The sequence below is a fragment of the Eptatretus burgeri genome, chromosome 7 (assembly GCF_056783735.1).
Source record: "Eptatretus burgeri isolate ZD-2024b chromosome 7, Ebu_testis_v1, whole genome shotgun sequence".
Lineage (NCBI taxonomy): Eukaryota > Metazoa > Chordata > Myxini > Myxiniformes > Myxinidae > Eptatretus > Eptatretus burgeri.
Genome location: NC_140967.1, coordinates 58664323 through 58691774, shown reverse-complemented (window position 1 = coordinate 58691774; position 27452 = coordinate 58664323). Strand labels below are relative to the sequence as shown.

The 27452-nt window shown below is 41.2% G+C and overlaps 1 protein-coding gene across 1 annotated transcript in view; it reads left to right on the top strand.

Moving 5' to 3' along the window:
• Positions 1–27452, top strand: part of DNAH5 (dynein axonemal heavy chain 5) — a 254698-nt gene that overhangs the window by 14599 nt on the left and 212647 nt on the right. The window contains exons 7-15 of the mRNA XM_085890337.1: positions 14704–14880; positions 19329–19442; positions 20913–21020; positions 23269–23391; positions 24026–24241; positions 24548–24655; positions 24871–24956; positions 25338–25659; positions 25772–25978. Of these exons, the coding sequence (XP_085746463.1) occupies positions 14704–14880; positions 19329–19442; positions 20913–21020; positions 23269–23391; positions 24026–24241; positions 24548–24655; positions 24871–24956; positions 25338–25659; positions 25772–25978 (1461 nt within the window). The remainder of the gene's footprint in view (positions 1–14703; positions 14881–19328; positions 19443–20912; positions 21021–23268; positions 23392–24025; positions 24242–24547; positions 24656–24870; positions 24957–25337; positions 25660–25771; positions 25979–27452) is intronic.

The following is a 27452-nucleotide window of genomic DNA, read 5'->3' as shown; positions in this document are numbered from 1 at the left end:
GGTCAGGTAAATTGCAGTGGTGGCCTTCCATTACTTAACCGGTAGTTCATTGAAAGTTCATCAATGACAAACACAATTCCTACACACATGCCAAAAGTCACTTCTGTAAGAGGAAGAGTCATTGATAGTGTGACAGGACTGAGTTGTCCCTGTTCACATTTTGAATTGAGGAAATAAACGAAACAAAAGGTTCATTGTGTCTGATTGCTTTGGTAAAAAATATTGTAAATTATAATCATCCAAATTATAATCGATAAATGTGTAAAATTAGGACGAATAAAACAAATTTATTTCGTAAGTTTTCGATAGCTGTAAAAATAAATCTTTAAACTCCAGTGTGAATGAATATAAAACATAACACATGTATCAAACTGAAGAGTTCATGGAACATGTTATCCCGTGCAGTGTTTAAGTGTATACATTGCCGAAAGAAAGTCCACACCCCCTTTCAAAATTTTCACCTTTTGTTGCCTTGTAGCCTGGAATTGAATTCCATAAAATCAGACTTTTCCCACCTTTATTTACACATTGTAACCCACAACTTCCAAGTGAAAAACAAATTCAACAAATTCCAGAAAATTAATTAAAAATACAAAACGAGAATATCTTGGATGGATAAGTGTCCACCCCACCCCCCTGATAATAGCAATTGTAAATTAGCTCAGTTGTAACCAATCACCTTCAAAATCACACACCAAGTTAATTGGCCTCCACCTGTGTTAACTGGTGGTGATTCTGATTATCTCAGAGTAAAATCATCTGTTCCTGGAGGTATCCCCTGCTGGGTAGTGCATTTCACAGGAAAGATTCAACGATGAGCACCAAGGAGCTTTCGAAAGATCTTCAGAATAAAGTTGAGGAAACGCACAGATCAGGGGATGGGTATAAAAATATTTCAAAGGCCTTGAATATCCCTTGGAGCACAGTCAAGATGATCATTAAGAAGTGGAAGGCGTATGGTACCACCAAGACCCTGTCTAGATCAGGCCATCCTTCCATCCTGGATCACCAAGCAAGGAGGAGACTGATCAGAGAGGCCACCAAGAGGCCAAGGGCAACTTTGAAATAGCTACATGCTTTTAAGGCAAAGACCGGTCACTGCGTGCATGTGACAACAATATCCCAAGCACTCCAAGTCTGGCCTGTGTGGAAGGGAACTAAGAAGGAAGCTATTACTCAAAAAAGCCCACCTTGCATCCCATTCGAGGTGTGTAAAAAAACCACTCCAGAGATTCTGAAGCCATGTGGCAAAACGCTTTGTGGTCTGATGGAACTTTTATGCCTAAATGCAAAACGTTCTGTTTGGCACAAACCCAACATGGCTCACCACGCAAAGAACCCCATCCCTACTGTGAAGCATGGTGGTGGCAGCATCATGTTATGGGGATGTTTTTCATCAGCAGGGACTGGAGCACTTGTCAGGATAGAAGGAAAATGGATGGAGCAAAGCACAGAAATATCCAAGAGGAAAACCTGCTGCCCTCTGCAAGAAAACTGAATTTGAGATGGAAGTTCACCTTTCAGCATGATAATGACCTGAAGCACACAGCCAAAGCCACACGGGAGTGACTTCGGAACAAAAAGATAAATGTCCTTGAGTAGCCCAGTCAGAGCCTTAACCTAAATCGAATCAAAAATCTGTGGCATGACTTGAAGATTGCTGTCCATCGACACTCCCCATGCAACTTGACTGAGTGTAAACAGTTTTGTGCAGAAGAACGGGCAAATATTGTCCAATCAAGATGTGCAAAGTTGGTAGAGACCTATCTCAGCAGACTCACAGCTGTAATTGCTGTTAAAGGTGCTTCCACCAAGTATTATCTCAGGGGGTTGGACACTTATCAAAACAAGATATTCTAGTTTTGTATTTTTAATAATTTTTCTGAAAATTTTAGGATATGTTTTTCACTTGGAAGTTGTTGGTTACGATGTGTGAATAAAGGTGGAAAAAGTCTGATTTAATCCCAGGCTATAAGGCAGCAAAAGGTGAAAATTTTGAAAGGGGGTGTGGACTTTCTGTTCGCACTGTATATACTTCAATTTAAATAAAATAATGATTTTAAAGATCGTTAAGAAAAAAATATGCTGAAAGTTTAGCACTATTGAAGCAGTTTTATGCACCACCCTTATACACCACCTAATTTAGCACTAGCGAGTTGTCTGTGCCCGCATGGGATTCCTAACAGGGTAGGGATGGAGGAGGCAAAATGCAAATGGTGTTTTCTGTCTGAGCCAGCAAGCTGGGACCAACAATTCACATTTATTACCTTCGCATTCTGCGAAAGGTTATGTTTTGGTCGCTGTGTATTTATTTATTTGTGAATATGTGTGTTTGTTTGTTATTCGCATAACTCAGAAAGTATAAAACCGAATTGCATGAAATTTGGTGGGATGATTCGTGAGTATCAAAGGACGATTTGATTAGATTTTGGGAGCGATCGGGTCAAAGGTCAAGGTCATGAAAAGGTCAAAAACACTCTTTTGAGCATAACTTCCTTCATAATACAGCTATCGACATGCAACCACCGCCATATTGTTCCATGACGAGATACCTTTCGGATATGTAGTGTCGGATTTGACGTAACGTCATCGGAAGTGTGTCTAAATGACGTCACAAGATGACGTAAATTTTCAATTTTCAATCTCATCAGTTTTGATCATACCGTTTTGTAGGACTTACCTTAAGGACGTCACACACCAAATTTGATTTCGATCGGACTGACCGTTATGACGTCATTGTCGTTTGAACATGACGTTTTTCAATTGTGGCTAAAATGTCCTGATATTTTACATTCAAATATCTATATAATTTATAAAGCAAAGTCTCCCAAATCCAGGCATTAGGATCAGTACCAAAATATCTGTTTATTGATTTACAGGTTTAATTTTGCCAATTAACTCTGTAGTCAAGGTCAAGGTCACACTCGAGGTCAAAATATATTTGTAGGCATAGCTTCAGATCTAATAGAGCTATTGACATGAAACCAACGTTAAAACGTTCAGTGAACTACGAGCTTTCAGAATGGTAGTCCCCGATTGGACGTGAAGTCCCCGGAAGTGCGTCAAAATGACGTCAAAAGATGACGTCATTTTTCAACTTTTTAATTTTTCAGTGTTTATCATTCCATTTTGTTGGACTGCCTTCAAGGAGGTTACACACCAAATTTGACATCAATCGGACTGACGGTTGTGACGTCATGGACGTTTTAAAATGACTTTTTTCAAATGTGCCCGGAAAAAGTAGCGGCGGCGAAGGTATGCGCTCTACCGAGTGCCCGTTCTAGTTTCCAGATGTGATGGAATTTAAATGCTCTAATGGTGGTGATGTGCTCCATTTGAAACTGTTTGTTCAATATATGTAGGTAATGTAGCTTTTTTTGGTGCCTTGGGTCCATAATAAAATTTGTATTGCTGTCAAAGTCACCAAGCAATTGCAAATTAATAGTATGATGTCCAAGTACTGCTAAATCCAAGGGTTTTGAAACTGCCAAAAAGGCAATTTGTGTTCTGCAGTGTTCAAGTACAGTAATGCCCCAGTTTACTTCGCCCAATTTTATGTCTTTTCGCAAATACGTCTTCACATGATTAAAACCATTTATCGATATTCTCAACTCACACTTGATGCAGTTTTAAAAGCCATACCTTTTATTAACCTCCGCCATCAAAGATGGACGGAGGTTGCTGTTTTCACCCCTGTCTGTTTGTTTGTTTATTTGTTTGTGAACAGTATTACGGAAAAACTCCTTGACGGATTTCGACGAAACTTGGTGGGAGGATTAGGAATGGTCTAAGGATCATGTCATTAGATTTTGGACTTGGTCCAAAGTCCAATATGGCCGCTATGGCGGCCATTTTGAAAAAAATTTGAATTTTTGTTTTTGCATTTCTACATGTTTAAAGTGATTTCCAACCAAAAAAAAAAAATTATTGGAGAAAAAAAAAACAATTTTGCAACTTTTTTTTCAAAAAAATTTCGATTTTATTTGAAAAATATTTGAATTTTTTTTTTTTGCATTTCCACATGTTTAAGTGATTTCCAACCCCCTCCCCAAAAAAATTTGTGAGAAAAAAAACAAAAAAACAAACAAATTTTGCACCTTTTTCAAAAAAAATTTCGATTTTTTTTTTTTGGCATTTCTACATGCGCGTTGATCTAGTTTAGTTTATTCAATCGTGGTTCAGTAGAGTCTGATCCGTTTTGACCTACAATGAATAGGATATCAGGTTTACTTAAGTGACCCAGCAGTATTGGCGGCAGAGGTTTTGCACTCTACCGAGTGCTCCCCCTCTCGTTGCATTTCTACATGTTTTAATTGATTTCTAACCAAAATTAAATAAATTTGTTAGAGAAAAAAAAAAAATTTGCAACTTTTTAAAAAAAAATTTCGATTTTATTTGAAAAATATTTGAATTTTTTTTTTTTTGCATTTCCACATGTTTTAAGTGATTTCCAACCCCCCCTCCCCAAAAAAAAATTGTTAGAGAGAAAAAAAAAAATTTTGCAACTTTTTTTTTCAAAAAAATTTCGATTTTATTTTTTTGGCATTTCTACATGCGCGTCGATCTAGTTTAGTTTATTCAATCGTGGTTCAGTAGAGTGATCCGTTTTGACCTACAATGAATAGGATATCAGGTTCACTTGACCCAGGAGTATTGGCGGCGGAGGTTTTGCACTCTACCGAGTGCTCCCCCTCTTGTTCTCTCATGTTTTCATAACTTTCAAGACTGATAAAGATGCTAGAATACATTGTTAAAGTACCAAATCGGAGATTGCAAAATTGCTGAAACAAATAATGTGCTTTGCTTCACACATAAATGAATGTACTGTCCTGTAGATTGGCTAAGAAGCAGTGTAGAAGTGTACCTTATAAGTGAAATTAGATGTTATTTGTTGAATGGATGCTGATATTAATGAATTGCTGGGTTATTAAGTTTGCCTCCAATTGATAAATATGCCCACATTCACTGAAGAAGAAGGTACTGCCACCTTTGACCAGTTCCGGAAGAAGTATATTTTAAGATGTCTGCTAATTGTTTTTTAATTTATTTACATGTATTTGTACTTGAATATATGTGTCATTAATCAAAAGAAGGGTAATATCATAGGTAAAAAGGAAAATATGATACCTGAAGTGGTGACTTTATAAATGTATCGTGCCCCCACCCCCCCCTCCTATTTCATTAATTCTTATGAGTAAAATTGCTTTGATTTTTGCCGTTTCATAATTAGTGGCACTTTTCCGGAACGCATCCCTGACATAAACTGGAGTCTTAAAGTCTATAATTCAATTTAAATAAAATAGTTTGTAAAAATCATATAAAAATTAATTCCGGAATTTTACTGCCATTTTACCACCGTTGACGCAATGGCTATCACACCACCCAATGTAATATGTTACATTAGTTATCCATGCTCATAGTTTGAGTCCTTCGTGCCATCTATTATGGATGCAAATATAGTGGAAGCATGACTCCTACTCCCCAACCTCCCTTCCCCATAGATGATACGTGCTTTCTCTCGATTTATCTCACTCCTATCTCCTTCAAACCACATTTCCCTTCTCTTCCTACTCCTCCCAATCTTCCCCACCCCCCCTTTCCTCTCTCTTCCATTAAACCCTATTATTTTTCTTTTCTCGGTTGTGTTTTCCTCAATTTAGTTCCCCCTCTCCTCCCCTCTATCATGCGTATGTGATAAATGCATGGCGCACCAGTTGAATTATGAAATGGCTTTTTATCTTATTTTACAATTGGTGGATCTTGCAATGTAGCTATGTATTCGGAAATGAAAACAAAACGAAGATGGGTGCAATACTCTCTTGTAAAATACCGTTTTGTTCGATATCAACCAATTGATGTTTTTTTTCCTTTAAACAAGTAATTTTTTTATTTTATTCTGCCATTTTCAAGACAATATAATGCAGTTTTAATTTTAACTTGCTTTGGTTAATGAACACAGTGAAAATTGGGGTTTTATTTATATTGGTTCGCTCCAGTGCTTCTTCATTTCATTCCTCATAGTCCGGGAGCCAACCTGTGTACGAGGCTGTTTTAGGGTTGGACCTTACAGCCTCTGCTATAAAATTTTACACCCCCAGGATGTTTAGATATATGTTTGCAGTTCATGAAAACCAATGTTGGCAATTCATAAGCTCTTGCGAAAAATTTTGGCGGCCGTTTTTGTTTGAGGAAGATTTGAAAAATTTGATAAAACAGCAATTGTCAATAAAATTTCTAAAAAAATTAAAAAATCACATTCATGAAAAATAAATGTGAACTAAATGTAAGAATTCAATCAGTGCATTGTAAAATGACAAAAAAAGATTGCCTTTGTGAAAGTAAACCTCGTAAAAGTACATAATTTTGTGAAAAATGCCTTAAAAATAACGTTTTTTGAAGATGGCCTTTAGAACTTTTCTTATCATAGGCAGATGCTGCATTAGAATACTAATTTCTCTTAATGTGATATGAACATGGTATCCATGGCTAATTAAAACAGCAAATTTGATTGAGTTCTATCAATTTTTAAAGAGAAAATTAACATTTTTGTCAACCAAAGTTACCCCTACCCCCAAAATCCTCTTACTCTATTGAACACAGTTCGGTTAAGGTTTGCTGGATCCAGGTTGGGTACTTCACAGTTCACTCTTCCAAAGGAAAATTCAATGGTGTTTGGAGTGACATGGCCCTGGAGCAGACATACAACAATGAAGGGAAGACATCTCTGTTCAAACGCATATCTCAGGCACCAGCTGCTCGAGATAAATATGTGAAAACAGCACCATTTCTCACAGCTGTATCAGAGAACATAAAGTCTATGGCTAATCTAGGCCAACAGGAATCTACTCATCATGGAGAAACACAGAAGCAGGCAACAGAAGAACATATGCATGTTGAGGAGATCAAGAAAGTGATATGCCAGCAGATGATAAACCCATTCCAGTGTAACAACCAAGTGGTTCTGCTCAATAGAGCAACTAGTGAGAAGGCTGCTTCAAAAGACTTGGTCCATGCTCAAGCTAAGGGCATGGAAGCCATTATGAAAGCAGAAGAGGTGGTCTCTATTAAGATTGAACCACTGAAGCTGGTAACTTTCTCCTCACAGAAGAAATCAAAACCATCAAGGAAACAGAGTTTAATCAGGATCTATCAAGATGAGACTGCAACTACACGTGTGCTGTGTTTCTATCGAGATGCCGACCCAGTCACAAGACAGATTGCATTTTCCCATGAGTGGACAGACTATCCATCATCCCTGTTTGAGGTTGATCCACGCTTAGCACAGGGGGTTGTAATGCGCAAAGGCAACGAGTCTGATTTCGTGGCAGTGCTAATTGCTGAAGCTGAGCAGGATGTTGTTTTACAGCTGCCATCATTACCACAGAGTGACCTATACACAGTTTATCTGGTAGACACAATGGCATTTGTAAATAAATACCAAAAAATGGGTGCGAAAACATTTGGTGAACTTCCCCAGCTGTATCTTCGCAAGCAGGTGTATCCTGCAGTTGAAACCTGAAATGTGCAACTGTGTCAACATCATTGGTGATCAGTATGATTTTGATGATAGCCATACTTTGAAGGGTGATGAGCAGCAGAGGAGAAACCAGACAGACCAGGCAAGACAATTCTCACCATCCAAGAGTCTAGAAATTCCGGACTGGAATTTATTCATGAAGAATCCAAGAAATAAAGGAAATCTTCAGAACTTCATTGGCACTTCCCTTTGTGAGAGTCCTGAAGCTATTCCGGATGGAGTGACCATCATTCTTGGTAGTATGATGGAAAACAAAGGTCACACTCTTTCCATCACATCAGCATCAAGTTCAGTTCTGGACTTACCTTGTGAAGAACATGAAGAGGCAGACACAAGGATTATTGCTCATCTTGCGTATTGTGTGGAATATCTTGATCACCATCGAGCTGTTGTGCATGCAACAGATACAGACATAATTATGCTGTGTATATATCACTTCTGCTGCTTGAACACATTGCAAGAACTCTGGATACAACGGCAGAATCAATACCTACCTATTCATGAGCTGGTAGAAGTGTTGAGCAAGAAGTACCAGAAAATCCTCTTGATGTCGCAGCTACACTTCTGTGCACATATGTGTTGTGTGGATGTGACACAGTGAGCTACCCATTCAGAAGGGGAAAAGAAGAGGTCAGGTCAGGTATGGGAGCATGTGCCAGAACAGCGCGTCGCTGCGTCCACTTTCCGCCGGTACTCCAGGGGCCTCCGTCTGGCCATCCCCCAGGCAGATGCCAGGCCCATCCCCATCTCCTTGAGATGATGGTCAACCTGCTGCAACCATGAGGCACGTGGTCGGCCCACTGGCCTCCCACTCATGAGACTCCCTCGCTGAGAGAATCTGGTGAGCAGGATCAGCGTCAGGAAAACGAGCCACATGTCCATACAGCCGCAGCTGACGCTCACGGACTATGCAGGTAACAAATCTCATCCGAGTCTCTCTCAGCAACCGCTCGTTGGACACAAAATCCGACCAGCGATAGCCAAGGATTCTCCGAAGAGACCTGGTACCAAAGGAATTAAGTCTCCGTCTCAGATCCTTGGTCAAAGTCCAAGTCTCGCACCCATAGAGCAAGACTGGAAGTACCAAGGACCTGAAGACTCAGACTTTCGTCCTCCCGCACAGGTACCGGCAGCGCCACACCCCATGATCCAGTGAATCCATGACTCCCCAGGCCCGACCCAGACGTCTATTGACCTCCGGCTCACAACCTGCGGAGACATGAATATCACTGCCAAGGTAAGTGAATCTCTCCACGACCTCAACATCCTCACCACAAACAGACACAGACAGGACAGCAGCATCCAAGATGTCACCGAAAGCCTGGATCTTAGTTTTGACCCAAGAAATCCGTAATCCCAACGGCTCCGACTCCTCATTCAGCACCTCGAGGGCCCCCAAGAGGATGTCTAAAGTCTCCGCAAAGATGACTGCATCATCTGCAAAATCAAGGTCTGAGATCTTGACATTGCCAAACGATGCACCGCAACTTGATCTCTCCGACATCCTCCCTAGAATCCAGTCCATACAAGTGCTGAAAAGTGTGGGGGCAAGTACACATCCCTGACGAACTCCAGTAACAACTGGAAATAAGTCAGAGATGGTACCACCACACTTCACAGCACTCTCAGTACCAGAGTAGAGTTCAGACATCAGATCGATCAGTTTCGGTGGCACCCCACGAAGACCAAGAATCCTCCAGAGGACATCCCGATTCACTGAATCGAACGCTTTACAGAGATCAACATAGGCTGCAAGCAGCCCCTGCCGAAACTCTCGTCTGTGTTCGGTGAGGACACGAAGTGCAAGGATACGGTCAATCGTTGACCTCTTTGGTGTAAAGCCTGACTGCTCTGGACGCTGGTGCTCAAGCAGATGGTGGCAAACCCTATCAAGAATTATCCGAGCAAAGACCTTGCCCGGCACTGAGAGCAGCGTCACCCCTCGGTAGTTTTTGCAGTCTTGGCGATCACCCTTCCCTTTCCAGAGAGGGACAACAAGGCCCCTCTTCCAGTCAGTTGGGATGATGCCTGTGTTCCTGTGAAAAGAAGAGCGGCACAGGTTTCTCTGGGACTGATAGGAAACCTTCCCCACCTTGTTGATTTTGGAAGAGATAGTGAAATGGCAGCAACAGAATGTGTCATTGATGAGGCCAGAGTATACTGGACTGCTCTGCATGGCCAAAAAGGGTTCAGCTGTTTGGATACCCTCAGGCAGCATATGTTTGTCTCTTCAAAATTAGACCTTAGGTCACTGCCAGCAACAGAAGATGCGTTTTACTTCCTTGTTTTAAGAGCATTGTATCAATTGCTTCTGTATAGACGTGCACATCTCAGTGACCGAGCACTTCCCCCAGCCACAACATTTGGCAGAACCCTTATCAATGGAAAACTGGTCCCAATTCTCATGTCTAAGCCAGCCAAGCCAAACATAGACAAAACGGTGTCTTGCATGTGCAAATTATCCAAATGTCTGAAACGATGTTCATGCAAAAAGGCTGCTGTGCCTTGCTGAGTGACATGCATATGCCTTGGTCAGAGAGGTTCATGTGGTGGAGTTGTTTCAGAGAGTGACTCTTCCTCTGAAGAGGATGTTTCATGTCACAATATTGTGTTAATCCATTTCTAATTTTATCTTCCTTAAAACCATGGCATGTAAAAGTATGTTCTTGTTCCTGACCCCATTGATAGTCAAGCATTTCTGAGTTACATAAATCTTTTGTTGTTTGACATATAACCTTGTCAATTGAAGGTAGGTTAAATCTACACCAATTGTGATATAGGAAATGAACTCCTCTTTAATATGAGGGGTCATTTGTGTATATAGGTTTAGTGGTTATGATTTTAGGACAATATGAATTACCCCTACCCCCATCCTACATCTTCGCTTTTGCCAACATTTTGTTATCAGAGGGGGCTCGCAAAAGTGTTGACTGTGTTGTTGCGCAAGAGTTTCACCATTGCCAACATTGGTTTTCATATACTCAAAGGGTGTCTCTTTATGAAAATCAACACAAAAATTTTATAGCAGACCGGGCAATTTTTTTTAAATTTTGATCGGTTGGCTCCCGGACTATCAGAGTTATCACAATATATTGCCAGAAAAGTTATCACAATACATTAGCAATATATTGCCAGAAAAAAGAAAACTTATTGTTATCACAATATATTGCCAGAAAAGTTATCACAATACATTAGCAATATATTGCCAGAAAAAAGAAAAGTTATTGTTATCACAATATATTGCCTTTCCTCTCCCAAGACGTGTATGACTCCCAAGTATCTCTCCCTGGCTACTCCCTCTTACGGTATGACAGACCTGAGCCTCGTCCTGGTGGAGGTGTTGCTCTCTTCATCAAAGACTCTATTCCTCACTCTCCATGCACTGCTCTCACTCCCCCACACCCCCAGGAATACCTCTGGCTTCGGCTTCCCCTCCACTCCCACCTCATGTTTATATGTGTACTGTACCGTCCACCGAACAGTGATGACTCCATCTACACCTCACTATCCGAAAACATGGACCATCTTCTATCTTCTCATCCAAACTCTCTCTTCCTCTTATGTGGTGACTTCAATTGTCATCACGCCAGTTGGCTAGGTGTGGGTACCTCTCTCACCTGCCATGGCACCTCAGCAAAAGCTTTCTGCGACTCATTGGGACTGACTCAATCGGTCAACTTCCCGACCCGGATCGCAACCAATGGTAATCCATCTCTTCTGGATCTGATTTTGACAAATTTCCCTGACAATATCTGCTGCTCTTCCTTCGCTCCAATTGGTTCTTCTGACCACGTCCTTGTCAAAGTGGACATCTCTCTGGCTGTTATCAGAGAACCACCTCACCGCCGTCGAGTCGTCTGGCATTTCACTCAAGCCGACTGGCAGGGTCTCCGAGCAGCCATCAAACTGACAGACTGGTCTCCTATCACTACTTTCTCAAACATCAACTCATCCTGGGAATTCTTTCAAAGAAACTTGCTCTCCCTCATGCACAGATTTATCCCCTCTTGAGTTCAGTTGTCTTACCCTTCCTCCCGCCCTTGGTTTACTGAAGCTTGTGGCGAGGCAGTTGTCCTGAAACAACTTGCCTTTGCCTCATGGAAAGCAAACCCAACTGAGGGCAATCTCAGTTCTTTCCACAAAGCTCGGAACAAGTGTGTATCTACCCTCAGGAGAGCCAGAAAACAACATCTTTCTCATCTCAAGTCTGAACTCTCAAACCTCTCTCCCTCCTCAAAATCCTGGTGGCGTTTAATCAAATCTGTTTCTGGTGTATGTTCCCCCTCCATCCCCTCCCTTACCTCAAATGGCCGCACTGCTGATTCCACACGTGATAAAGCTGAATGTCTAAACTCGGTGTTTGCAGCTAAATCTTGTGTCCTAAACCCATCACTATCTCTACCCACTTTACCCAGTCGCACCCAACTGTCCCTGGACTCTGTATCCTTTTCTCCTGACAAGGTGGAGAGCTTGCTTTCAAACCTCGAGTCAGATTCTGCAACCGGTCCAGACGGCATCAGCCCACGTGTCCTCAAAGCCTGCTCTTCTGCTCTTGCTCACCCTCTCTCTCTTCTATTCACCCTCTCATTTGCCCAAGGTCATCTGCCATCTGCTTGGAAATCTGCTAACATCACTGCCCTGCATCAAAAAGGTGCAAAAACAGATCCCTATAACTACAGACCAATCAGCCTTCTCCCAATCATCAGCAAGGTGATGGAATCCATCATCGCCTCAGATATGAAATCCTTCCTCTTCTCCAATGGCTTGATTTCCAATCATCAATTTGGTTTCAGACCAGGTCGCTCTACCCTGGATATGCTGCTTCTGCTCTCACATCAATGGATGGAGGTCCTCAATGCCAGACAGGAAATCCGAGCCATATCCCTGGACATATCACGTGCTTTTGACACAGTCTGGCACCCTGCCCTACTCACCAAACTCTCTTCCCATGGTATTCAAGGCCATCTCCACTCATGGCTCGCAGACTTCCTCTCCTGTCGCAGTCAACGTGTGGCCCTAAATGGAGTTCTTTCATCCCCTCTTCCTGTGCAGGCTGGAGTTCCTCAAGGTAGCGTTCTGGGCCCTGTTCTTTTTCTGGTTTTCATCAATGATCTCTCGGACTCTCTGGAAAATCCTCTATTTCTCTTTGCCGACGACTCCACCCTCTGCCGTACCATCTGTCATCCCTCAGACCGGCAAGCAGCAGCTTCTTCACTCACTGCAGATCTGGATAAAATCACAAACTGGTCCAACACGTGGAACATGTCTTTCAATCCAGACAAATCTCACACTCTCACTATGTCTCTTCGAAAGGACCGTTTACAAAACCCCCCCATCCACTTTCTCAACAATCCTCTGGAAGAAGTCTTTTCTTTCAAGCTTCTAGGTCTCACTATCTGCCATGACCTTTCCTGGGAAAGTCACATTTCCAACCTCGCCTCAAAAGCCAGTCGCCGACTGGGAATCCTCCGTCGTGCTAAGTCCTTCCTCGGCCCTCTTGAGCTCCTGACCACTTACAAAGCTTTTGTCCGTAGCCTGATGGAGTACTGCTCTCCCCTCTGCGCTGGTGCTCCTGCCTCCCACCTTTCTCGGCTTCACGCTGTCGAAACCAGGGCATTTAAGATCATCGGCATCTCCCGCAATGAAGCTGAGTCTTTGGGCCTCTCACTCAATCACCGCAGGTTGGTCGGTGGTCTTTCTGTCTTCTACCGACTCCTCTCCAGCCTTGCCCCCCCTGCTCTCTCTGCGATTTGTCCCCACCACATTTCCACAGGGCGCTCAAGGTTCGCCAACAACCCCCTTCTGGTAAAACTACCAAAATCACGAATCACTGCTCATCTTCACTCTTTAATTCCTCTTTTTTCCCGCCTTTGGAATAAACTTCCTCACTCTATTCTTTCCCATTCTTCCCTCCAGGCTTTCAAAACAGCTGTTCACCACCACCTCTTATCTTCCCCCATCCAAATCCTCGATCTTTTCTACCCCCGATAATCCACCCAAGCCCACTTCCTTCATTTCTCCTGCTTTCCTTCCTGAAAGTCCCTGAAATGTCCATCTTCTCTTCGCCATGTTCCCCATCCCATCCCCATCCCTCTCCCTTCCACAGTTCACCTAATGTGTCTGTTCCCCACTGTTTTGTCCCTTCCACTCCCGCCCCTCTTGTCTCATGCCTCCTTGCTGTGAGTTGTGTGTTAGCTCTCATACGAGCCTCGACCAAGGTATACAAAAAAAAAAAAAAGTGTCAAAATGTTTGTACCTTATCGAGTGAGTCCGTGTCGATTTGTTTAGAACAGAGGTTCTCACGAGTTGATAACCAGCAGTGTTTCCTTTCCGGTTACCCTCATGAATGTGTACACGAGGTCTTTTTTTTATAGAAATGGTGTGCATCATAGATTTTACCTCGGTCACCGAAGGTGGGCGGAGGTTATGTTTTTACCCCTGTCTGTCTGTCTGTCTGTCTGTCTGTCTGTCTGTCTGTCTGTTTGTCTGTTTGTTTGCTCTGTTTGAACAGGATATCTCAAAACGTTGTTGACGGATTCGTACGAAATTTGTGGAGAGGTTGGGTGTGTGACAAGAACGGAATGATAAGATTTTGATGGAGATCCGGATCCGGATACGAGAATTTTTAAAGTTATTCGTCACCATTGTATTGAGAGATAGGGTCAAACACCATATTTGGTATGACATCTCAAGAAGTTATTGAAGGATTTGGACGAAACTTGGTGGAAAGGTTGATTGTTTGACGAGGATGAATTTAATTTTGGTGAACATCCGAATCCAGATCCAGAGCCAAGAATTTAAGTGATGTTTCACCATTGAGTGATGGGGCCAAAATGATGTGAAGCACGATGTTTCAAACAGTTGTGGACGACTTATGACAAAACTAGGTGGATGAATTGGTTAGATGACAAGAACAAGCCGGTTTGATTTTTGTTCATGTCCAGATCCAGATCTTGCCTTTCGGTGGAATACAAAACGTGAACTGTTCAGCCTGGCGGAGGTATGCGATCTACCAAGTGCCATTCTAGTTATTTATTTATTCTCCCTTTTTCTAAATGCTTCTTCTGACAATCATCATCCTTTCCACACTCCCCTCTTCCCACTTCTGGATTATTATGATCACCATTCTGCACTTGTGGCCTGTTCATCAGCATCACCTTTTGCAGGTGCTTGCTGATGGTAGCCAGCTCTGGCGTGAGGCTGACTCTGCAGGTCCAAGGGTCGAGCTTGAGCGATGGAAGCGTCGTGCGGTTCGCTTTGGCTCATTGCTGGAGCAACTGAAGGCCCCTGTGGTTCGTTCTGCTCTTGGTGTGCTCACGGCTGCTCGATCTCGCTCTGTCAAGGTGCTTATCACATAATGCTTTATCTACATCTGATGGTTTCTTACCAGGATTTGTTTTTTGGACTGCATGATGTCGCTGCTAAAAATTGCACACCAACTATGCCTTTCTTCACTTCTTTATTTTGAAATGAACTAGTGGGCCCATTGGTCCATTGGATCAAATTTTCATTGGTCTTCACAGCCTTGTTGCATACCCACCTGCTGGACTGCTTGAGCATTAGCTTGCCTTTCACCAGGCCCAGATGTGCTTGGGCCAGGGCAGAGAATATGTGTTCATTATTATTCTTTCCTCATGATACTTCTATTATTATTATTATTGTTAATATTATTCGTGTTAATTTATATTTGCTGAGACGCAATGTTAGAATTATTTTTGTGATTTGTTTTATAATTAGAATGCCATGCCATGGAAGGACTGATTAAACTACTGTATACTTATAATATGCAGTAGCTTCATACTTTAATGCAGTATACTTTAATATATGGTATGCATTTAAAACATGGGAATTCTTCAGGGTTCTTTGGAGTTAATGAGCTTATTTGATACATCAGTATTTGATACATCAGAAAAAAAACAGATACATCAGAAACTACTGTATACTTTAATATGCAGTAGTTTAATACTTTAATGCAGTATACTTTAATATATGGTATGCATTTAAAACATGGGAATTCTTCAGGGTTCTTTTGAGTTAATGAGCTCAATCAACTTCATGACGATCATTTTGGTGTATCACATTCCACATTAGAACGCTCCAGTAGAACTCCACAAAACACACACACACACACACACACACACACACACACACACACACACACACACACACACACACACACACACACACACACACACACACACACACACACACACACACACACACACACACACACACACTAATTTATTTATGATGCCATTTATTAGTGCAGTATACAACCCAAAAACCTTGAGTAGCTTTCCCACTTGTTTTGGACGAATTTCAATGAACAACAACAACAACAAAAAAAAAAATGTTGCATTATAGGCAGTTCAAGATGTGCAAAATCATTATTAGCTCACCTGGACTTCAGTCTGGTGAGCCTCTGTTCTCGAGTAGTGTCTGCAGGAAAGTGAGTGAGTGTGTCTGTCAACACTCCTTTAATTCTCGCTTGATCCAAACACATGATTTTGATTAAACTTGGCCACAAGATTCTTATCTGATGCCTAATGAAGGTTTAATGATCGCATCAAAATCCGCACTCATTAAAGAAGACTACGTGGGAGTTTTTGACTCCACAAAATCGGTATTTGCTCTCTTCTCTGAAATCACACACATCATTTCGATGAAATTTGACCACAACCTTCATCACCCATGATGTACCAAAGTTTGTTCATGGCATTAAAAAAAAATCAGGATCTAGGTGGTCTGCATGGGGTTTGAGTGAATTGCTCCTGATCCAGGTGAACTTCAAGACCCGTGGTGCTATTTTTCTTTATAAAACAGCTGTCAGTCCTGGTGGGAAAAAATTTTGCACGGTAATTAAAATAACGCATGAATATGGCAAACTTCTCATAAATCGGGTGTAAACAAATATATTTTGCTTTGAAACTCACAAAGATAAACAATATATGCAATGTAAAGCACACCCGAGTCATGTAAAATAATCAATTGTTTTAGAAAGAGCCATGAGGACAAAGGAAAATGCGATCACTGAGATTAAAAGATAAAACCTTCACTACAGCACGGCACACCACAGGGCCCGACTGCCCCTACACCATGGGCCTGGGTGAGAATACGGTGCGAGCACCCACGAATCCCGCGCACCACACAGAGACTTAACCAAGCATGCAGGCATACACACACACACACACACACACACACACACACACACACACACACACACACACACACACACACACACACACACACACACACACACACACACACATACACACACACATACACATACACATACACATACACATACACATACACATACACACACACACACGAAGGTGGATACTTGGAGATCTGGGAGGGCTCCATTCCTCTTTCTGAAACCCGCATATGGAGATAACACCAATAATACACACACGGACAGACACTTCTCCTTTTACCAATAGATGTAAAAATCTAGGATACTTTCTCTTGTGACCCTGGAAACAAACAAAAATATGTATTTATAATGGCCCTCACAGCTCATAAAGCTTGCATTTCCACTTCCCCCTCCCCCTCCTCCTCCTCCTCCTCCTCCTCCTCTTCCTCCTCCCCAACATGATTAATAGTAAATATTATCATTTTAAACTTACCCTGTGCATGCACAAGCCCCAGATATGACCTTCTTATCGCTCATTGTTAAAAAGCACCCAAACCAGATATGGTGTCTTCCTCTATGAAGAGTGCCTGAATGTTCGGAATGACGGCATCGTCTTTTTCAATAGCAGACTCCATTAAATACATCACAAATCCTGCCATGTTCATAATCCTTTAAAGAAGCGAGGTAATCCTGAAAGGTTCAAAGTACACTCACTGACAGGGATGATCGAGGAGGTCTGGTAGAATGCAACAGTGCACAGGCCTTGCACAGCCCCACATCATCGATAGTTTTTGCAGGATGGGCTGCAATAAACCAAGTTTGTGGGTGAGTTCATCAGAAACTTCTCTAAATCTTTTGTTATGCAGAGGCACACCCATTTCTCTGTAGTACTTTTCCAAGTATTTTCGGCTTCTTTTTGAAGCTTTTTGAGCCATTTTTGGAAGCAATCCTTATCTGGCATGCACAATATACATTTTTGCCCTATTGACTGCTCTTGCTCGGGGTTTCTGCACATGTGTGCCTATCATTCTGGGCAGATTACCGCATTTCAAAAGTTACGTATTATACAAGGATTTATACAACGGAGATCGATGCAGTAGGAGGGCGTCTGACCCATTATGTGCATTTCCGCCAATATCCATGTACCCATCTGTCCTCAATGCTTGCAGGTAACTATTCAACTCCAGTTTAAACCCTTCTACCATTTCAGCTGCCGCCACTGCTCCAGGGAGACCATTCCATGCATCAACTACTATCTAAGTGAAAGACTCCCACCTTAATGTCGTCCAAACTCTCCTCGTCTTCACTTTTAAACTATGGCCCCTGGTCCTATTGCTGTCCATTCTGCTGAAAAACTTTTCCGCACTTATTCCCTCAATACCCTTCATTATCTTAAACATCTCTATCAGATCATCTTGTAATCTCCTCTTTTGGAATGAATATATAGTCCAGTATCCTTCCACCCGTTCCTCATAGCTAAGTCTAGTTAGCCCAGGAATCCAATCAGTCACTCTCTGCTAGATCCTTTCCACGGCAGTTATGTCCTTTCTCAAATTAAATGCCTCTTTGCGCTAGGCCGAGGCACTAACAACTAGTATAAAAGCCTGTCAAAAATGATGGGTTGGAATTATTTTATTCAAAATATTCAAATAGGGGTGTCCATAGTCCCTGTGGTGTAACGACCTGAAAGTCCCTGTAATGTCCATCTTGTTTACCCTGTGTTCCCTGCCCCATCCCTCTCTGTTCCACACTTTTTTCCTTCCCTTTCCTGCCCCTCTTGTCTCTTGCTCCTCTTGTTGTACGTTCTGTGTGTTCGCTCTCGTACGAGCCTCGACACTGGATCCTAAAAGACTAAACGATATGATGTGTTGGAGCAAGAAGCATTATTTTAAAACACTGCATGTAGAAGTATAATGCTGTTTTATTTATCTACTGGGACATTTCATTTTGATGGTAGAGCCTTGTGAAGGTGCCAAAAGTCTGAAGCCTCAGCCTCACATCAGGTGTGCTTGTATCTTCTTTGTTCATTAGATATCCTACGGACGTAAATGAACACTCGTTTTACTCTGTGCGTGTTGCATATCATGTGCAGCGAATTTCACCTCCCTGCTCCTTGTATTTATTTTTATTTTATGAAACGCTTCTGTACACCGCCCTTGAGGCCCGGTTGCAAGTCAGCATCTACATTTCCAATGGAAGAGACGTAATTTCTCTTTTCTAAAAAATGTTTTTTGAGGTTCTTTTTGAATTTTTTGAGTTTTTTTGGGGGAATTTTTGAATGAATTTTTTGAATCCTGAAAAATAGTTTGCACTGAACACACAGTTGTGTTAAAATATTGGCTTTTAAATCCCTTCTTAGATCATCCTTATGAAGGTGGACAGACAAATACACAAACATACACTTTTTGTGTCTATTTACAGATATATTAGATAATATGCAAAAATGAATATGTGTCGCTGATCAAAGATCATCCAATAGTTTTCAAGGAAAATCCCCCCCCCCCCCCATAGTCATAATGATGACCTTCATGACCTGTCTTCCCTGACATTTGCCATCCATTTTATGGATCACAAAATGGTTGACTTGTTTTTCCTGTTGGCATGTATAAAAAATTTCATCTGATTTATACTATTTTCTTTTGAAATATCTTTTAGATCTGGTGTGAGCTAGATGCTGAAATTACAGATGCCGCAAATGAAGCCAAAGACAACATGAAATATTTGTACACTCTGGAGAAGTATTGCGAACCTCTGTACAACAGCGATCCGGTTTGTAATGCTTAGTCACTCTCTATAATATATTCCTAGACATTATCTAATTGGGTATTTTTATGCAGTGCATCTTTGTTATATAGTCATGTATGTTTAATGTATGCATTTTTGTTGTTAAGTTATCCACAGAATTGTAAATTAATTCAATACCAAAAGTTTATCAAGCAGACATATCATGAGAATAGAAACAAACAAATGTGGAACCTACTCTTCCTTTATCTTCTCAAGGGTTTTATCTATCTGGGGATGAATAGCATCACCATTCAAATTATGCTGTTAAAATATGAGACATCGGTGCTTCCTAAACGCCTTTTTTAGTCTGATGTTAATCTGTCTTTTGACACTGATAAGGTAAACGGCAACAGTTTTTTTTTGACAATACATCGGACTGACAGCGCAAGGATGAACGTGAATTAGAGCAGAGTTGTAGTGGGAGGGCCCGCTATCTTAAGTTTCTGAAAGGAAGAGCAGTGTTGGATGAGCACAGATATTTGGTTCCTCAAACCAGAAAAAAGAGAGATACTGTTGTGTCAGGGTTTAGCAGACCACTAAGACCCAGTGAGTAGACAAGGATTTGGTAATATAGCTGTTGAGCCTGGGCAGCTTCTTGGAGCTAAATAAATCCGGATTGCAAAAATGGGCAGATGAAATGAGCACAGATGAGAGCTTTTAGAAGCCCAAGGAGCACAAACCTGTCTGTGTTGAGAGAGCAATAAACCCTTAGCTTCAGATTCATCTTGTAAGATGACATTGATGCTTTGCACTCTTCTCCATTGAGTATCCTGCAACAATCAACCCCAAGATGCTGAGTCTCAATATTTCGTCAAGGAGCTGTGCTGCAAAATCTTCCAGTTCCCTTGACTTTTAACCCTGGAATTTTAATCTCCCCATCAAAATCAATTACTCTCACCCCCATATGCTCTCTGACCCCTGACACCATTCTGACCCTCCCACCTCTGACTCGCTCACACCCTTCATCAACCCTCATCCCTCCTCTCTCTCTTTTGTTTCAACGAATGGTTAATATCCAAAGTGTCAGCTTCTCCTTGCTTTCTATGGCAGGTAACATTCCTCAATCAATGTCCTGTTGGTTCAATCCACATATATAGCTGGACTCCAGTTACTTCCTCAAAGTAGCCAAGGGAGTAAATATACTGAACCTGATGTGGCATGAGAAAACCACATGAATGGAAAAAAAAAATTCAAGTAATATCAGAGGATAAGTTATATATTATTATTTTTGGAAGAACACAAGTCTATTTGGTAGAAGCCTGGTGAGGAAACTGCTCCATCAAAGTTATTGACTGCAATGCCATGGTTAGAAAACAATGCTCCAACCTCGAGCTAGCCAGTGTGCTCCACAGAAAAGAAACAGTGCTGGGTGGTGAGTACATAGTATGCAGCTACGATGGTTTATTTTTAACACCATGAATTTTCAATGTATGTCTTTATTCTTTTTCTTACCAGGAGCACATGGCAGCTGCCATTCCAGTTCTCCTCAATGCAATAGGCATGATTCATCGTGTGTCTTACTATTACAACACTGCAGAAAAAATGACATCTCTTTTTATTAAGGTGAATCCTCTTCAAATGGTTTGTTTTTGATACGTAGATATATAAATTGTACTTTGTGTAATGTTAAAAAGAAATTCCACATCAATTGTTTTTTTTTTTTTTTTGCACCAAACTGGTGTCAACTTGTGTTAACAAGATGAGCTAAAAAAAAAAATCCACAAATAAAACCAATAATTAACATTTGTCTTTCTGGAACTCCATCAACTAAAATTTGCAATTATTATTGATCGATTTATTACCCCGCGCACGCAAAGCGAAAAGCAGGGTTAATGTCCGTCCGTCTGTCTGTCTAATCAGTTTATGATCGAGTTACAACATGTTTAAATTGAATGTTGTATTTTCAACACTATTAGGAACCTGAATAGGAAGACAAGTGGTTCAAGTTAATGTACCTTGGCTTAAAATTTGTCCTGATTGCACGTGCGCAGAGAGGAGTGAGATAATATTTTCACTGTCTGCCTGCTTGGCAGTTAAACAAAATTGAAAATCATTCCAAACAGGAAACCTGTTTTTAAACATGTTATAATGGACACAAACAGCAGGCATGAATAACTAATGTAACATGTCAGATAGAGTGATGTAATAGATACTGTGAAAAATGGTGGGAAACCCGTAATTAATTAATTTATATGACTTTTACAATCTTTATTTTATTTAAATTTAATTATATACTTGAACACTAGTACACGAATCGCCTTCATCATACTTCCAAAAACCTCCAGTTTTGCAGTACTTCGATTTAAATAAAGGTTCAATGGGGGTGTTGTTCGGAACTGCCTCTGGACTACTTCATTCGCACTAAACTTTGGATTGTTTTTATTTTAAACGATCTAATCATTAAAATGATTATTTTATCAAAATTTATGTAACACTGCATGAGGTATCATGTTCTGTGAACTCTCTAGTTTACTTTTGTTGTTGTATTTGTTGAGAATGCAGTACATCACCTACAGACATAGAGTGAAACAACAATGAACAAAGACTTTTTTTAATAAACAATTTGGCTCATAAAATATTTTGGTGGATTAGCCTGCTTAGTATTCCCATCTTAGCGCATTGCTCATCATGCTGGGATTTCAGGTTCAAACTCCCTACATGTGATGATACTTTGTTAATCGTCAACTATAATGTCTTTGTAATCAATGTACAAGTCCAATAACATTATTTTCCTTGCATGTGATATATGTACAAGTTCCCTCCTGAGCTTTTGGCGCATTTGGAATTGTCGACTTGAAGCAAACTGAGAGCCCAGTGTGTACCTGCGACCATCAAGATCAGACGGTCCGACATGTTGTACAGGATTGTGCAGAGGAGATGCAATGGGTCCTTGGTGCAGAACTACACAGGGCGACTGATTGTGCAATTAAATGGCTCTCATTACCAGATATTCAATTTTAATTGTCGACAAGATCGTATGAAAGAAGAAAAAAAGTAGGAATTGTTTACCAAAAGTGCACATTCAGGGTTGACCTGATCCCTTATGAATGTGGGTGAAATGATACAGGCTAACCTAGATTTAAATACAATAATCCATGTACATTTACTACTGATGTATTCTCTACTAATGTAAACAACAGGGAAATCCACATGGCTTATGGTACACATGGTTTAACCAGACTCTGTGGCATAATTGTTCAAGCGTCTGCTCTGAGTATGGAACCTTGGCAGTTCGAACCAGACCCCAGCCAAGTCATCCCAAAATCTAAAAAAAAAAAATGTGCTGCTTCTTTGCTTGACACTCAGCATTTAAAAAGGATACAGCATTGATCTCAGTTCCTTATACCTTATACAGTTCCTTATAAGAGAACTCAACTGTATTCCATTTGTATTCTCTTACAAACTGAGATGCTTTCATTTGGGGGGTGAGAAAGTGGAACATTCTCCTTTTGTTCTCATTTCCTTTGCTGAAGAAACAAAACGTGTAATAAATGTTATCAATGGACCTGTTCACGATATGACAGGAAGTCGGATGGCACATGTTCAGAAACCTGATTGGTTGCCAAAAGGAGGTCAAGGTGGTGAGAGGTTATATCGTCGGGTGTACAAACCAATGGCGAAACGAACGAAGCCTAAGATTTTATTCATCCCAGTTTAAAGTCATTAAAAGGATTTTTTTTCCTTCAGGCTCAACATGAGTGATGTGATTATAACCAGTACATACTGATTCGATATTAACAAGCTTATGGTACTCTTATTTTTATTACATTCATTGTCTTGTGTCTGAAACGTCGTCATTGTCTTGTGTTAGGTCACAAATCAGATGGTAACATCATGCAAGGCTTACCTTACATGTGGAGGGACAATATCACTTTGGGACCAGCACCAGGAAGATGTCACAGCCAAGCTGAGAGCCTGTATACGTTTGAACAAGGTGCGATATCCAGATAATGAATTAGTCAACAAAATTAGGATTGTGGTCACATGTTTTCTTTAAATATTTGAAAATATAAAGATGACCGTGAATGATTTTTGCTGTTGTTTTTATGGTGAACCTGGAGGTTCGATGGAAGTTTAGCGCATCAATTCCAGCCTCTGTGGCGTAATGGTTAGGGTGTCTGCTCTGAGTCTGGGAGGTCAATGGTTCAAACCCAACCAACTCCTGAGTCATAACAAAGACTTTAAAAATGGAAATTGCCGCTTTGTTGCTCAATGTTCAACATTTAAATAGCATTGAGCATGGTCAAACAACCATAGGCTGGCAACAATTGCACAGGCTTGATTGGGCTAATGGCTTCCTCTGCATTGAAGTTCCTTGTAAAAGAACTTGTAATTATTTCTTTGTCAACATTTTAATATTCTCATGTGAAGCAGATGGTGGGATTTTTATTTAACTTAGCTCACCTCCACTCATATTGGTCATATTTTATATGTTGGTTGGTCATATTTTATAAACTGCGAATACGTGTGTGTGTGTGTGTGTGTGTGTGTGTGTGTGTGTGTGTGTGTGTGTGTGTGTGTGTGTGTGTGTGTGTGTGTGTGTGTGTGTGTGTGTGTGTGTGTTACAGGAATACCATTCCAGTTACAAGTCTGTGAAACAACGGTTGGAGCAAATGTCAGGACAGTGGCAGTTTGACTTTAGTGAAACATATGTCTTTGGGAAATTTAACACGTTTCAGTGCCACATGCAAAACATCCTTGCCATGATGGAGACCATTGATGCTTATTCCTCCTTGCAGCAGGCCGGCATTGAAGGCCTTCAGCCAATTGCACAGACATATCAAGTATGGGCACCTGAACCCAAAAATATCTATTTACAAAGAATTGAAATATATGGGTCTCAAATGAACAGTAAAAGAGCATAGAGTTCCACAGAAGTGGAAAGTCTGTATTACATAAAGGCTGTAGAGTTCTCAAGTAGGGTTGGATCTTAACAAGTGAGGATCTACAACCTCTTCGGGATTTTGAGATGATAAAGAGTTAAGAAATTCATTTATAGCATTGTCCACTCAAAGGCATATGGAACTTGGCTGCATTCTATAAATGAGAGGCAGACACTTCATTCCAATTATCTTTTTGCTCTCTTTCAGAACATCGTGCGATGGATTAAAACAAAGCCCTATCATGTTCTTGATCCAAGAAAAGTGGAATTTGACCAAGATTTCAAGGACTTTTGTCAACGGATGAAGGACCTGCAAGTAAAATGAAAACTGCTCAACTTCTTCAACTTTATTGCGGACACAGAGCCCATACTGATGACCTTTAGGATGAATTTCCCTTTTCTTAAATCCATTTCCTGCGAGTTATTGGCAGGTTTACCTTTTTCAATGCATCTCATTAATCATCAGTGAATGGTGGGTTTCCTCACTTATTTTGTGCATGATTTGGTGTCTTCCTATTTCTGTGATTTCAGACTTCAATTGGGATTTTTATCAATTCCATCCTGGAAAAGGCCAATTCTACATCAAGGATATTGAACCTACTAAGTAGATTTGAGCGGTGAGGGAATTCATCGATCACCATACACGTATGAGAATGTAACGCCATACCCCGGTGTTGAATGTTATTGTATTCGTTGTGACGTTATTAATTGTGGAAAGTGTTGGCTCACAGGTAGTTGGATTGTACAATCGATTCACTTTGAATAGTTTCTTTAGATTTATTTTGACAAGATAATTAGAAAAATTATTTTATTCTTACTTTTATTTTTTTGGTTTTGCATTATTTTGTCAATAAGAGGAGTCTACAGGAGATAACCTTTCCTTATTTAAGGGCTGTGGATTACAATGTTTATCAAAGCAGGAAGTAAAGAAAAAGAAAACCACTGCTGTTTATGAATGTCTCCACCTAACTTTATAACATTACCTTCCCTTGCTCAAGCCTTGACCTACCCAACTTGGACCTGACTCTCCACTACCAGAAGGCCGTTAAAAGCATGATGAAGGACACAGAACTGATCGGCCATCTTTATGAGCAAGAAAAAGCAGAACCAAAACTGCTTCGTGACACTCCTCCAATGGCAGGCCGTATTTATTGGGCACGTAATCTTTTGCATAAGTTGCAGCAGCCCATTGAGTTTCTACAGGCTAAGTCTGGGATTTTGACCTCCGTCGAGGGTCAGCGTTGTCTGCGCAGCTGCAAACGTGTGGCACGGGTTTTGCTCGAATATGAAGTGGTTCACCATCGAGCTTGGCTTCAGCAGGTGCTGTGTCATGACAACACTGCCTCATTATTAAACATCGGTTTTTCTGATTATTTGATCCAAGTTGTTTTCTCCTCCAAACTACCTTTTTCTCCATCGTGTTGATTTTCAGGTCGATGTTGCTAAAGCTGGACTGCAAGCCTCCCTGCTAGTTCGTCATCCAAACACAGGAGAGCTTTTAGTTAACTTTGACCCGCACATCCTAACCCTGCTTCATGAGGCGACCAGCATGGGCCACATGGGGCTCGAAATACCACCTTTTGCTGTGATCCTGCGCCAGAAATGGTCCCAACTGAAAGAAAACTATGATAACATGCAGGTGCATTAAGGCAGGCCAAAATGTGCTGAAACGTGTGTGTATATATATATATATATATATATATATATATATATATATATATATATATATATATATATATATATATATATATATATATATTTGTAAAAAAAAAAAGGATGAGAAATGATTACCTTGTTTTTCTCTCTTCCCATGATGAAATGCCATCCCCATTTTTGCCTTTTGTGGCAATTGGAATAGTTTTTTTTAATGCAGAGTCGAGGCTCGTGGAGGAGCTCGAACGTATAATGGAACAGGACACAACAGAACAAAATGAACAGCAGAAGGAGAGGGGAAAATGCAGAGAGAGAGAGAGAGAGAGAGAGAGAGAGAGAGAGAGAGAGAGAGAGAGAGAGAGAGAGAGAGAGAGAGAGAGAGAGAGAGAGAGAGAGAGAGAGAGAGAGAGAGAGAGAGAGAGAGAGAGAGAGAGAGAGAGAGAGAGAGAGAGAGAGAGAGAGAGAGACGCAGAGAGACGCAGAGAGACGCAGAGAGACGCAGAGAGACGCAGAGAGACGCAGAGAGACGCAGAGAGACGCAGAGAGACGCAGAGAGACGCAGAGAGACGCAGAGAGACGCAGAGAGACGCAGAGAGACACAGGGGGTGGACAAGATGGAAACAGAAGGAAAAACAGAAAAGTTGAAAAGAGGTCGGCTTGGGGAGGATTAACAGGGGTAGAAAAGATCATGATCTGAGATAGTGGTGAACAGATCCCTTGAAAACCTGGAGGGAAGAATGAAATTGAAGAGAATGTGGAAGTTGATTCCACAGATGGGAGGAAAGAGGAACGAATGAGTGGAGGTGAACAGTGATTCTGGATTTAGATAGTTTCACCAGAAGGGGGTTGATGGTGGACTATGTGTGCCTTACAGAAACCTGGGGGGCACAAAGTAGGGAAAGATCAAAGGGTGCAAGACCAGAAAGGAGGTGATAGGAGACAGAGACCACCGATTTGTCAACAATGGTGGAGTGACAGGGCCATAGACTCAGCTTCGTCACAGGAGTTTCCAATGATCTTGAAGGCCTTTGTTTCCACAACATCAAGATGAGCAAGGTATGAAGCAGGGGCACCAATCCAGGTTGGAGAGCAGTACTCCATCAAGACACTGAAGAAGGCCTTTCGGTGGATAAGTGTTCAGGTGTGCCAATGAAGGACTTTGCATGACAGGGGATTCCCAGTCTGCGACTGGATTTGGAGGCCAACCTCGAGGTGTGGTTTGACCAAGAACGATCATGGTTGATATTTAGGCCCAAGAGTTTGAATGACTGAAATTCTTCAAGAAGATTGTTAAGAAAGTAGATGGGAGGGTTTGTTCGACAGTCCTTTTGGAGAGAGACAAAGAGTTTCTTAAGATTGAAAGCCATCTTACAAGTGTTTGACAAGCTTGTGATTTTGTAAATGTCTGCAGACAGGGAAGAGACTGCTGGAGAGGGGGGTGGCGGTGCGGGGGGGGGGGG